We start from the raw sequence: 14,924 nt of genomic DNA, 5'->3' as shown, positions 1-14,924 counted from the left end.
ACACTAGTGACATGCGATAAAGTTGTTAGTCGTGAGGTAGAAAGGCTAGTTGCGACTGTGAATAGGACTTTTTTACATAGTCAGTGCACAAAACTTGTCCTATACTAATCGCTGATACTCCCTGTAGCTCTGTACGGCCAAGTGGCATGGGTGTTGAAGGAAGCAGACTATCGAGTGCTCGGTTTGTTTGAGAGATGAATTCTCGCCGGCACAGTAGAGAATGGAGAATGTTGCAGATGCATGAGCCACGATTTGTACCTAGTATTGAATCATGCTGACATTGAAAGGCTAATCAAATACAGTAGATTGCAGGTGAGCTAGACATGTAGTGCGAATGCTAGAAGAAAGATATGGGAGAAGTCGTCGGATTCGGAGCAGACTCCGCACTTGCTGGTTGTGTGCAATCAAGGGTGGGTGTTCACGGAGCCTGAAAAATGACCACCCAAAATCGAGTAACCTCATACTCAGTCAAAGGATTGAAGGGCATTTCTGTTAGATTTGTGGGTCAACTTAAATACCTTCGATCTGTCTCTGCATCTGTGATTTAAAGCTCATAACTTTTGAATCTAATAACTTCAGCATTCCACCAAATGATTCCTTCAGAAGCACACATAACTCGGAGCGGACAACCTTCTTGGTATGATGCTACTATGAGTGACTTTGTTTTATCTACGAGCTCATCTAATCACTTGAAGATTCAAACATTAGAAAATATCCATGAAACCTAGTCGTCAAACCCCCTTTGTAGAGGTCCCAAAGACGTTTAAATTATAAAAGATGGTGTATTTATCATCGGATAACGGCAATTCGAACTTGTTCAGTACGACCCGTTTTGCAAATTAACGCGTAATAGCGTCAGAGCAGAATGTTACATCTAACATCTCTTTCCTGCCGGATCGTGCAAAGGTTAGGCGATTTCTTACATTGAGTACATATATTGCCTAAGTATTCCATGAATTTAGAGCCTCTATAATTGGTACCTCGACTTATGGGATGAGCATTTGCAACAATGCCGAACAAATGACCTATTTTCTGTCTTTGATATCATCAGTCACACGTTTTCGGTTTGTTTGAGTTTTGTTCATTCGGATTCATCTTGATTAACTGAACACAAATCAACTATTTTGAGATGTGACAGATGTGCACACGCATAGAACTAAAAGACATTCTAATTTTGTCCAGCTACTTCTGACTCACCCTGTAGGAGGTAATCAAGGACACAGGTATAGAATTTAGATAAATAATCTTCGACTAAAGAATATGTTTCATATGATAAAAGTAAACGGGCTTGACATTACGGGTTTCGATACAAACATGGGCAAGATGTTAACAGTCGTTATTTCAACATATAATTCGTTCGAATTGGCAACATTTATCTCGCCGGTAGAATCAGTAAGATATTAGTATTAGTAAGATAACATTACAAATAATTTTTAGTACGTTTACATTACAGAATAACAGAATATTAAAACTATTACAAAAAGTATTCGAAAAACTGGCCATTATTTATACAATTCTATCGGTAAATTAGTTAGCATTAATTCTTTGACATAATATCCAATAATTATTTTACTCATTGCTTATTATATCGCAAACTACACCGTACCGAAATGACTATCCTATTCTCGCGAAATCCAACCGGGACAACCATAAGTCTAGCCAGGGAGTCGCCCAATTATGTGTTTGCTTTGTTCCTCCCTTTTGTCCGTCCTGTCAATTATATCTCCCGCCTCTATTCCCATATACCTCCGACTGACCTGTCCTTTTTGTTCAGAAGCGTCCGGTACACGCAATAACTAACTATAACGGGAAATTAAATTGTGTCTCGTTTCTCTTTCGTGTGTCTCCATTTCAGTTCCGCACTGCTCCACTTTGGTCGAACGCGACGTTCCATTAGGTGAGAGCGTCACATTTGTTGCCAGAAAGCATGCCAGGCGAATCGAAAACGACGGCGGAACCGGCGCCGGCTGCAACGAAACCCAGCACACCGAAAAAAAAGCCAGCCACATCCGGCGGTAAGGCAGCACTAGCGAAAGTCACAGTCCTCGATGGTTCGATATTAGAAGTGACCATTGATGTAAGTGTTGGATTCTTTAGTTGTTTCTATTTCTGATAATAATCGTTTTTTTGTTATTTGTAGAGAAAAGCCCGCGGGCGAGACCTCCTCAACTCAGTATGTGCCGGGCTTAACATCCTCGAAAAAGATTACTTCGGTTTGACCTACACAACAGCCGTAGATCCACGAGTATGGCTGGATCTCGAACGACCGGTAGCCAAGTTCTTCCGCTCCGATCTGTGGGAGCTGAACTTCGAAGTGAAGTTCTACCCGCCGGAACCGGCTCAGCTACAGGAAGACATCACCCGGTACCATCTGTGCCTGCAGGTGCGCAACGATATCCTCGAGGGACGACTTCCCTGTTCGTTTGTCACACATGCCCTGCTCGGTTCGTACCTGGTGCAATCGGAACTGGGCGACTACGATCCGGACGAGATGAAGGAGAAGACCTATCTGAAAGACTTCAAAATTGCCCCCAACCAAACGCCGGAGCTGCTGGATAAGGTGATGGATCTGCACAAGACACACAAGTAGGAAAACCGGTACTGGAAGAGAGACGAATTTATTGATTTATGATTATTTTTAAACAGGAGTCAAACCCCGGCAGAAGCGGAGCTACATTATCTGGAAAATGCTAAGAAGCTGGCAATGTATGGTGTTGATCTACATCCCGCCAAGGATTCAGAAGGTGTAGACATTATGTTAGGAGTGTGCGCCTCGGGATTGCTCGTTTACAGAGACAAGTATTTTTTTTTTTGTTTACGTATATGTATAACAGACGATAAAAAATGCTTGAACCTATTTTCAGGCTCCGAATCAACCGCTTTGCCTGGCCGAAGATCCTGAAAATCTCTTACAAGAGGAACAATTTTTACATCAAAATACGCCCGGGGGAATTTGAGCAGTACGAGTCAACGATCGGGTTCAAGTTGGAAAATCATCGTGCGGCTAAAAAACTGTGGAAAGCCTGCGTCGAACATCACACCTTCTTCCGGCTGATGACGCCGGAACCTACGTCCAAGGCAGGCATTTTCCCCCGACTCGGATCCAAGTTCCGTTACTCCGGCCGAACGCACTATGAGACGCGGAAAACTCCGGTGGATCGACCGGCACCGGATTTCAAACGTAGTCTCACCGGAAAACGTCTTTCCAGCAGAAGCATGGATGGTAATTTGAAAATTTGTTCACAAATATTTTCAGCTAGTAACTGTCTTTCTCCATCTTGTAGCGTTGGGTCAACAGGAAAAGGAAAGAGCCGCCCAGAAAGATCCAAACAAGGACGCCAACAAACGACACACGATGTCGCATCCACCGGATCACATTCCTGATTTGGAATCACCAACCCGTGGTTCTCGTTCTCCGATCAAAAAGGATAAAAAGGAACGGGTGAGTAGTCTTCGGATGAAGACAGCTTTACCTGGTTGACTGAGTTATTCTCCGTATAGAAACCCTCTCACAACACCGATAGCTTGATAAACGAAGTTGATTACCTTATCCCTTTATATTTCAAGATCGGACTAACAGTACTCACCATATCTTTAAGTTTCATCTTTATTTCTACAAGGCTGTTGGGATCTTTCTCTATCACACTATAACCCGTTGTTTTCGGGTGGTTCTTTGCCATTACTCAACCGTACTAATCCGTATGTATTATATTATATGTGTACTCTTCTTTTCGATCAACAACAACACCACCACGACCACCAATCACACTTAACCAATTCATCAACCGACAAAATCAAAACAATATGCCAACATTACTATCCACGAACTAACAACAACCACCACACACCACAACTAACCGACTGGTTCGAGCGTCTGCAGCTGAAGCGCGAGTCTAGTACCGGAACTGCTTCAGCGTCGTCACAGAGCTCACTCGAGGGTGATTACGATATCGCGGCGTCGTCGTCTAACGTTGTTCAGAGCCAGGTTAATAACGCAACTTGTAACATAAACAGTGTAACATATCATTTCATTCTTCTGTTGTTTTTTTTTTCTTTCTTATTTTCGTCCATGAGTTGTGTTTTATCATAAATTTTGTGTCGTGCAGAAGAAAGTAATATATCGTTGCAGCGATGAGTTTTGGTTCATGACAGACATAAGAAACAGTCTCAGCGTTGCGTGCCGGTGTCTCTCGATTTTAGAAAGACCGATCACAAACTCTGTGACTGCAATGTTTTTTTTTGTTGGTTTACTGTAGATTAGTTATTCGTTGAACTTTTTTGCTCATCAATAAGTTATTGTTCGATTGCGAAGCAATTCATTCTGTACCTCTTTTTGGCTAACCTAGACAATCGAGTTGGGCAGGCTTGTCTTATAGTGTGATAAAGTGGGTGAAAATGTGCGCTGATCCTAAAGTGAAAGTGATGTATGTTTTGTATTGTGTACATTGCGTTGAGTTTATTTCATTTCACAGTGTCATACTTTCGATTTCATTTTCCTTTATGCATGTTCGAAGAAATCCAACAAATCTTTCACTCATAAAGAATATTTTAAAAAAAGTATGATTTCGCAATGAATCCGAATTTTGAATTTTATTTGATATGCAATAGATTTTGTTCAAAACAAAATAAATATTAGTAATTTGGGCTCGGAACTACAAAGAGTTGAGTTGAGCCATTATCATTCGAACCCCCAATTTTAAAACAGGCTCTTAACCTTCACCAGGATATAATTTTTCTGAAAATTTTATTTTAGGGTTGCTGGAGCCGACTTTTAAATATTTGGAAATTAATCCAGTTTCTGTTGCACTATTAGCGCTCGAATCCGTTGACCGGTTCCGGAATTATTCGGAATCCCCGTGGGATATATTCGACATCCAAGTGGAGTGATAGGCAAGTTTTGAAGAAATATCTCAGAAATGCAAGAAAATTTTATGAATTAGCCTACATATGACTATTTTCCATTGATCCTGCACAATGGACATGAATTGGGCCAATCGTGGCCACCGAAAAGCTGTCCCGGGAGAACCTTAGAAAATGTATATATCATTCCAGCTTTTTGATTCAAAGACTTATACGAAATGCGAATTTATTCAAATCATACACTCCTACAGCTCCCTGAATCTCGGTATGACATACACATATTTTTACATAAATCGATTGAAATTGCTGGGGGGGGGGGGGTATAATTTATGGAAAAAAGTTTTTGAAATTCATTTTAAGTAGGGGAACATGGGGAGACTTGACCAGGTTTTCAGCTAAACCTGCATAAATCTCTAAAAAAAGCCTTCAATCCCTCAAAAGTCAATGAGATATAATGTGCAAAGTTATTATGCGTGTTCATGATTTTTTGCAAAATTTTTAATTTAATTTTTGAAAAGTTACAAAAGTTTTTTGTGATAGTTTTTTTGTCAAGTCTCCCCACTGTAAGGAAAGGATTTTTCATTCCAAGCTTTTAAAATTACCTTAAGGGTTTGAAACAAGTATAAAAATATTTTAAATTTTAAGAACCGAATAGAAGACGCCATAGCCAAAAATAGAATTTTGCACTTGGTCAAGTCTCCCCATGTTCCCCTATGTCATCGTGTTACATAATAATAAAAGATTAAAAGAGATATATGTAGTTTTTTTTTCGAACAAAAGTGAGGCGCAGAACACCTTTTTATTTCATTTATATGCAAAATATACAAAATAGTAAGTTTTCGGAAAAATCACGAACAATCTGTGTTTTACGACAGTTTCTTTGCTAGTTAGCTTGTTAAACTAAGTCGCCCGCAGTATTATTTTTTTTAAAATAAACGGGCTAAAAATTTAAATGTGGTATTATGATCAAACATTTTTTTCGATGTTCCCATCTGGATTTGGTTTTGCAATTCCAAATACTACCAAAAAATTGAATCTTCCATCGAAGTTGCGATTTCACCTCATTTGGGCGGCCCGTTTGAGAAATGTTGAATCTATACTTTTCTACTGGGAAAGGCAAAAGTTTAAAATTAAAAACTTCAAAAACTAAGAAACTCAAAAGTTCAAGAATTCAAATGTTAATTTTAACATTAATGATCTTGATCTTGAAAAATTGAAGAGTGAAGGTAAGACTCAAACATTCAGAAACACAAGGATTCAAATATTCTAAACTTGCAATTTAAATTCAAGAATACAACAATCCTACAATTCAAAAGACTAAACAATCATTAATTAAAATATTGAAACATTCGGGAACGAAAAAATGTAAAAAATGAAACCATTCGACAATTTAGAGACTAAAAATTTTGGAGTTCTAAAATACAAAGATACTAAATTTGCTAATTGCAATAATACAACCACAAATCATAAAAGTATTAATATAAAAAAATACACAAAACAGCAATACAATAAAAAAAATGAACACTGGAATATAAAAATGCCGAACGCAAAAATAGAATAATACAAAGAAACCAAAATACTAAAATATAAAAAAGACAAACATTCAATAATAATAAAATACACATAAATAATACAAAAAGACAAGAACTCAAAAATACAATAACACCCAAAGTGAAAACGGAAATACTGAAATACTAAAAGAAAAATACAAAACAGATATACAAACACTCAAAAAGTACAGGATATAGAAATACAAAACACAACAGAAAAATACTTGGATTTATATATAAAAACAACACAACAATTTAAAAATAAAAATCATAAAAATCCGAATAAATAAAGGTACAGAACAAAAAAAAATAAAAAATACGGTAATACAAAAGTACAAATATAGAAAAACAAAAAATACATAAACAAAAAGCACTGAGAACAAAAGTACGAAAATACAAACATTCGAAAACAGCAAAAAAAATAGAAAAATGCAAAAGTTCAAGAGAACAAAATATTAAGAATTCCAACATTCAGAAATTCAAGGATTCAATAATTCAAAAATTTAAAAATTCAGGCATTCAAAAATTCAAAGATTCGAGAATTCAAAAATTAAGAAAAACAATATTAAAGAATTCAGAAATTCAAACTTCGAAAAATTTCGAAATTCCAGTATTTAAAAACTCTTGGATTTATGATTCAAATTTTAAAAAATCCTAAAATTCAACAGTTCAAAAATTCATTGACATTTCAGTAGCCCAACACTATAATAAAACAACAATGCAAAATTACAAAAATACAACAATACAAAAATTCCAAAATACAAAAAAAACCCTAAGCAAAAATTTTCAAAAATGCATATTGATGTCCTCAATATGCATGAATTCAAAAATACAAGAACTAAACATAGTGGAATTAAATGATAGAAAAACATATTTAAAGTACAAAAACTAATAGTTTTCATAATTTTTGAATCTTTGAATTTTTATTTCTAATTATTCAATTATTATTTTTTTAAATCTCGAATTTCAAAATTTTTATTTTTAAATCTTTGTATTTAAAAATTCCTTAATTTCCAATTTTTTTGGATTTTAAAATTTTAAAAGTTTTAAACCAATAAATTTTAATTGTTTCAAACTTTTTATCACAAAATTTGGAAATATTAAAATTTTTACATTTTAAACCTTTTAGATTCAAATTTCTAAATTTTTAAATTTTCCTGTTTCAAAACTGTTTTAAACTAACTCATTTTTTTTTTAAATTTTGATTTTTTTAAATTTTAATGTCCTTAAAATTTTTGAATATTTAGGCAAAAAATTTAAATTTTTAGACGCTTAAATTTTTTATTTTCATATTTTTGCATCTTTAAATTTTTTTATTTCTAAATTCTTAAATGTTTAAATCTTCAAAAATATAGAAAAATCATGAAATACTCATGAATTCAAAAATTCAAATACGCAAAAATTTAAAAAAAATTAAAGCTCAGCGATTTAAGAATTCAAAAATTCATGAATTCAGATTCCTAAACTGCTTAAATTCACAATTCACTACCATAATACAAAAATGCATAAAAATCAAAACATCCGAAATCCAGGAATTCGAAATATAAAAATACAATGCAACAAAATACAATAATTCCAAATATACAGAATAATTAAAATTTAAAAAAAATATTACAAGCGTTCAAAAAGCAAATTCAAATATTTGTATTTTTATGTCTTTGTAAATTAACGTTTAAATTTTTGACGTCTCTCATAATCTCCGTTTTATTACCAGACTTCAAAAATTTAAACGTTAATTTACAACGACATAAAAATACAAATATTTGAATATAAAATACCAATATATAAAAATTCAAAATCTCAAAAACACGTAAGCAAAATTAAAAATACACAAAGATACATAAAAATGTGTAAAAATACAGCAATATAAAAATGCAAAAATACCAAAATACAAAAATCTACTGAACTAAAATACAAAAGAACAGAAATACAAGATTACACAAGTACGCAACTACAAAAATACAGAAATGCAAAATTACAAAAATACGAACATTTGTGTCAAAAATTTTAAAATTCTCAGATATTTAAATATTTGAATTCCTAAATCTTAAATTTTAAAATTTTTGTCTTAAGAATTTAGAATTTTTAATTATTTAAATTTGTAAAATTTTTAAATATCCAAATTTTAAATTTTTAGGCCATCAAATCCTAAAATATTAAATTTTTAGATGGATAAATTTTTAATTCCCAAGACTTTAGTCTTCAAATTTTCCAATTTTTGGACCAACCGATTGTTAAATTTTGAAATATTAATATTTCAATGCCATTGGAATTTTTAAATTCTAAAGTCTATTTAAAATTAGAAATTTTTAATTTTTAAAAGCTTTAGATTTTAAAATTTCTTGATTCCTCAATTTTTTAATTTCCACGTTTTCAAGTTTTCGGATTTTTGAACTTTTAATTTTTTTATTGTTATATTCTTAAATATTTAAATACCTTGCTTTTCATAATTTTATACATTTCAATTCTTAGATCATTAACTTTTCAAATTTCCAAGTTATTCAATTTTCAAATTATTGTTTTAAAGTTTAGAATTTTTTAAATTTTTAAGGCATTAATTTTTTAAATCCAATGATTTTGAAATTTCTGAATCCTTGGATTTAAATTTTCAAATTTTTAACTTTTCCGATTTTTAAATATTAAAATCTCAAAAAATTAAAAATTTCTTCAATATTTTAATTGTTGAATTTTCAAATATTTACGAATTTAAATTTTTAAACGTTGTTGAATTTTTAAAACCAAATTTAAAAATTTTATTTTTTGAAATTGCTACATCCTTAACTTTCCAAATTTTTAAATTCTTAAATTATTGAATTTTAAAATCATGTAATTTCTATATTTTGATATCTTAAAACTTTTGAATTTTTAAGTTTATAAGTTTTTAAATTTATAAATTTTAAAATGTTTAATTTTTGAAACAAAAGTTTCTTAACTTTTTAAATTATTCATATTCTAAATTTTTAATTTGCAAATTTTAAGATTCCTAATTTTTAAACTAACATTTTTTTATTTTGAAATTTTTGCATATCTATTTTTTTAAATCACTAAATGCTCAAATTTTGTAATTTTTGAATTTTAGATTTCTGAGTTTTTAAATTTCTAATTTTTCAAATATCAATATTTTTCAAATATGTGATTCTTGAGTTTTCAAATTTCCAGAATCCCCAAATTCAGAAATTTCAAAAAATGAAAAGGATTTAAAATATTTTATTAAATCTTATTATTAAATTTTCAAATATTTTCAATTTGTGAAATATTAAATTTTCGAATTTTCATTTTTTTTTTATTTTTTTCGATCGTCAAATTATTTTTAATCCAGATTTTTTAAATTTTTGTATTTTATTTTTGAAGTTTTAGACCTATAAATTCCAAAATTTAAAAAATGATTATTTTGACATTTTTAAACTTTTGAATCTTTTAATTTCTAAAATTAAATTTTTTAATATTTGAATTTTAAAGGTTGTAAATCGTTGAATTTTCAGATTTTTTAAATTGTTGGGTTATTAAATTTGAAAATAGCAATTTTTTTCAAATTTCCAGATTTTTAAATTTTTACCTCTTTCAATTTCTAAATTTTGAGTTTCCAAATTAATAAATTTCCAAATATCGAAATTGGATTTTTTAAATCGCTGGATTCTCAAATTTTAAAATTTATATGTTTTAAAATTTTAAATGCTCGAATTCATATTTTTATCTATTTCACGTACACATACCGTTCACGGAACAAAAACAGATCCACGAATTAAATTCCAAATTTTGTGAAATACTTCACTTAAAAATTTCACGAAAATGTGCAGAGTTACATGAAAGTGAAAATGATTAGGAATAGTTTCTATATTTGTGAACTTATTCAAAAGCATGTAAGAACCAGTTCACAAGTCCGTGAATAACAGTTTGAGTTCCGTGAAATTGGTTACATGAAAATATTAAGATCATGCTCAAAATTGCACATTTTATGAACTAATTCACGAATGAAAATACATGTTTCATGATTTTGGAAACTATCTCACAATAGTGAATCATGAATCAGTTCACAAGACATGAATGAATCCATGAAATACAACAGAAGAAAAGCGAGTAATCGAAAACTGAGTTAACCTATCGTAGTTTGTCTTCTTTTGATAAAGGCAAGCATACTCGTGTTCATAAATAATCGGCGTGGAATTTTTTTTTCTGTGCACCGCCGGCCTATCATTCGGCGTATGTTAAAAAATACCGGGTTTTGTTGACCAACCCCTTTCAAATGACACCCATATTGATGATTTTCGGTAACTGGAAACCGCCATCTAGGTTTTCAAAATGGCGTCAATCATCAATTTCCGGTTTTTGTTGATCATCCTCATCGATGATGGTTTTCACTGTTTTGTCGTAACCGGAAGCTGCCATATAGGTTTTCAAAATGTCAAGCGTCAAATGTCTTTATTTAATTCCATCCGGAGCCGTTGCCGGAATGACCATTCCGAGGTTCAGAAGGCTTGTATGAGTGTATGATTTGAATAAATTCACATTTCGTATAAATCTATGAATCCAAAAAGCTGGAATGATAGAAAAGTATATACATTTTCTAAGGTTCTCCCAGAACAGTTTTCCGGTACCAAGATTGGTCCAATTCATGTTTATTGTAAAGGATCAATGGAAAATTTACATTTATGAGATATTTCTTGAAAACTCGTCTGTCACCCCACTTGGATGCTAGATATACTCCACGGATATTATTTCCAAGAACCGGTCAATGGAACGTTAATAGGGACACAAGCAGTGAACTAAATTCCCAATCTTTGAAGTCGGCTCCATCCAAATCGGCCAAAAATTGACGAAATGAGAGCAAAACTAAAATAATGTTCTATAAAACTAATTAACAATTCTACGAAATTATATGTATTCATTGCGAAATCAAAAACCCTCATTTCTATCGCCTTAGTAGATTAATTGCCTTGTCTGCACTTTTAATCGTATCCCTTCATAACCTCCCGCCCAAGGACGGCCAGTGCGAAAGTTAATCTCAACGATGTTGTTTATTACAGAAACCAATCGGTGGAATTGCGGTCCTTCCTGTGACAGGCAAGAAGGATAAGGAAAAGGCTGAGAAGGAACCCACTTCCCCTGCGAAAGAGGAGATTGTTAATGGTAACAAGTTTTTGCTGGGTTCGTTTTCCAAGCGTATCTATTATCCTTTATTACTGCCATTCAAGGTAACAACGGCAACCAGGAAGCTCTGAATTCATCGACTGAGGAGAAGACATCTCCCGGTGGAAAGCGAAAAGTGAGTTTATAGAATTCTTTCAAATATTTCAGTTTTGTTTAGTTGTAAGGTCTGAGAATTTTGTCAGTCTATATTGTGTGTCAAACGTATTGTGTCACGGTTTCAATACTACTCTAGTTGTTCGTATTTTCTTCTCTCTCAAATAAAGTAGCCCTAGTTCGAAACTTTTTCAAACTACTTGCCTCAACCTTGAAACTCCAGCGAATGACCCTAGCCTCTAGGTTGTTGCCCCCCTGTACCCGCTAGTTAGTAAGTTTTCCGTAGGATCTAGATTTTTATACATTTTTTTCGTGTCTTTTCTTTTCTTTTTGATTTATCGTTTTTTGAAAACCCCGAAATGCACTATTACCGTTCAACAAATACGCACATCTGTAGGGTTTCCTGTTCTCATCCGGTCGCAAGTCACCGAAAGAGAAGAAAACTCCGGGTGCCACTCCAGTTGCTGCCACCAACGGGGATGGTACCAAGAAGGATGCGTCGCCAGTGAAGGAACAAGTTCAGGCCCAAGCGCAAGGTCAGAAGGCTACAGGTGGCAAACCGGGCTTTACCAAACCGTACGAGTACTCGGAAAGCGATCCGAACACTAGTCCCAACAAGAAGAATGTGAAGACGCGTGGTTTCCGCTACGATGAGGACCCGGTTCAGAATGCACGGGATAAGGAAGATGCACAGCTGAGTCCGAACTCACAAATTCGTAGAGCTACCGGGTTGGCCTTCAACTATGCTCCCGGAGAGGACGAGAAGGTTAGAGAATCGGTTGAAAAGAGAAAGGCACCTGGGTCACCGAAAGACGGAGAGGGTAAAAAAGATAAACTTTCACCGAAAAGTGCTGCGAGAGGATTGGCCGGTGAGACGGATGCTGAGAAAGGTGTCAGGACCAGTGCGCGGTCGTATTCTCCCAATAAGGGACGCTCGGGTGATGCGGCTTTGAGTGGTGCGGGATTATTCCGTCCCTTGGATGATGCTCAGGATCCAAATGCAGCGTTTATCAGTGGTGAACAGGCTGGTAGTTTCGTGCCTGGTGCGGCTGTTACCGAGCCTGCCAAGAAAAAGGTTAAGATTATGGTGATCATTTCGAAGTATGACCCGAAAACCAAGAAGGTTGACACTGCACATGGGGTTGTCGAACATTCCACGGGAGTGTTGGATACCAAGACCGGGCAAATCGAGAGCAAGTACGGACTGATTGATCCGAAGGCTGGTACCGTTGTAAACTTTAACCCGCGAACAGGACAAAACGAAACCTTCCAGGGTCAGACGGATCCCAAAACAGGTCAGATTCATGTTGTCGGAGGTGTCGTTGATCCCAACAGCGGAAAGCTGGATGACAGTTTGGGTCAGGCCATCATTGTTGCTCCGGATGATGATTCGATAGTTGAAATTACGACGATCACCAGCAAGATAGATCCTAACACTGGCAAGATTGATACAACGAATGGGGAGGTTGAGAGAACGCGAGGTGTTTTGAACAGTAAGACCGGTTTCATTGCCACGAAGTATGGAGAAATCAATCCGAAGACCGGTGAGTTGAGAACTGTTGATCCGAAAAGCGGAAAGGTTAACTCCCGTTCGGTTGCCGTTGATAAGGATAATGGTCAAATTACGATCGTTGGTGTAACCGATCCTAGAACCAACAAAGTGGATAATAGTCAAGCTCATTTGATCGCTATTGGAAATCAAGTAGACCCGGTGGTAGAGGTTACATCGGTTCTAGGAAAACTAGATAAGAGGGGAGTTATTGATCCCAAGACAGTGGTGTTTGATAAGAGCACAGGTCAACTTGACACGAAGGATGGAAAGGTCAGCACAAAGTTTGGTCAATTCGATTTGGTTAAACAGACGGTTACATTCGTTGATCCAAAAACAGGAAAAACCGAAACAAAGGAAGTCAAAATCGACCCAATTACCGGCCAGGTGCTATTAAAGAGCCAAGTAAATCCGAAAACGGGAAAGGTAGATAAGGACTACGGAAGAATTGTTTCTATTCGAATCGTGCAGAATCGAATTGATCCTGCAAGTGGAAAGCATGTTTCCACGATCGATGATAAGGACATCAAGGTTGATCCGAAAACCAACCAGATTTGGATTCCGGAAGGAAAAGACCCAAAAACTGGTGAAACTATTTATACCTCAAGCCAGGTCGACCCGAAAACTGGATACGTGATCACAATTTATGGCTATCTGAATCCTAAGACAAATGAAATCGAAAAGCAAACCAAGTTGGACCCAAATCTGACCAAGGTCGATCCTACCACTGGACAGGTGTACGCTGCCACTGGTTTGGTAGATGAAAGCTCCGGCGAACCACTGTTCGCTGCTTCGCAGATAAACAACGAGAACGGAGAAATCTACACCAAGGTCGGCAAAATAGATCCCAAAACGGGCAAATTGGTAATCATCAAGATCCTGATTCTCACCAAAAAGGACGAACGAGGAAAACCAGAAGAGGTAGATTTGAACGCCGTAGATCTAGACCCCGTCACAGGCAAGATAAACAACATCGCTACGAAGACTGTCTACGTGTACAAAATGCGTGACCCGGTTACCGGTGAAACCTACCAAGTCGATCCGAACGATCCTAGCATTGCGGGAGCTCGAACCACTGTTACCCAAACCATGACCTTGAGCGGAGAGATCGATCCCGTTACTGGTCGTATCAAATCCGAGTGGGGTCATATTGACCCTAACACCGGCGATATCGATCCAGCCACGGCCATCCGTGATCCGGTAACAGGAAAAATGATCCTAAACTATGCTGACATTGAACCGAGTCATTTCGGTAAAAATGTAACCGTCACGAAGGAAACGGTTCCTATCACAAGGGAACAGTTCTACGAGGGTATTAAACATCTTGGCAAGAAAGCGGTCCGACGAGACTCGGAAAGCTCCGACGATGATATGGCCCAGTACGAAAGCGAAAGTATTAAGGAGATGAACTCGGGAACACCACGAGCGGGCGCCGGAGGGAAGTACGGCACGCCTACGGTAGTTAAAACGACAACGAAACAGGTGATCACGAAGAACGAAGATGGTGTGACGCACAACGTGGAGGAAGAAGTACAGAATTTAGGCACCGGACAGATTGTATACTCGACACAGGAACATAAGGTAAGTTGATAGTGGTTTCCTTTCGTCTGATTGAGTGCCGCTTTTTGTGTATATTATTTAAAAATTATGCTTTTTTGCATGAATTTTATTTAAAAAAAGCTCTCGAAATTGATCACCAAACTAGAGGCGATCGAACAGCGTCC

At 35.4% G+C, this 14,924-nt stretch overlaps 1 protein-coding gene across 10 annotated transcripts in view; it reads left to right on the top strand.

Annotated features, from left to right (window-relative positions):
* LOC131687223 (protein 4.1 homolog) overlaps positions 1–14,924 on the top strand; it is a 140,029-nt gene that overhangs the window by 112,737 nt on the left and 12,368 nt on the right. For 9 of the 10 annotated variants that reach the window (XM_058971289.1, XM_058971288.1, XM_058971279.1 and 6 more), the window contains 9 exons: positions 1,856–2,077; positions 2,141–2,586; positions 2,647–2,799; positions 2,865–3,223; positions 3,285–3,442; positions 3,881–3,985; positions 11,435–11,537; positions 11,603–11,673; positions 12,049–14,781. In XM_058971289.1, coding sequence (XP_058827272.1) covers positions 1,928–2,077; positions 2,141–2,586; positions 2,647–2,799; positions 2,865–3,223; positions 3,285–3,442; positions 3,881–3,985; positions 11,435–11,537; positions 11,603–11,673; positions 12,049–14,781 — 4,278 coding nt within the window. In that variant the 5' untranslated portion in view covers positions 1,856–1,927. The remainder of the gene's footprint in view (positions 1–1,855; positions 2,078–2,140; positions 2,587–2,646; positions 2,800–2,864; positions 3,224–3,284; positions 3,443–3,880; positions 3,986–11,434; positions 11,538–11,602; positions 11,674–12,048; positions 14,782–14,924) is intronic. The other variant, XM_058971287.1, reaches the window with a different exon arrangement.

This window comes from Topomyia yanbarensis, chromosome 3, assembly GCF_030247195.1.
Source record: "Topomyia yanbarensis strain Yona2022 chromosome 3, ASM3024719v1, whole genome shotgun sequence".
Classification (NCBI taxonomy): Eukaryota; Metazoa; Arthropoda; class Insecta; order Diptera; family Culicidae; genus Topomyia; species Topomyia yanbarensis.
Note: the sequence above shows the minus strand (reverse complement) of the source record. Positions and strands in the feature narration are given on the sequence as shown.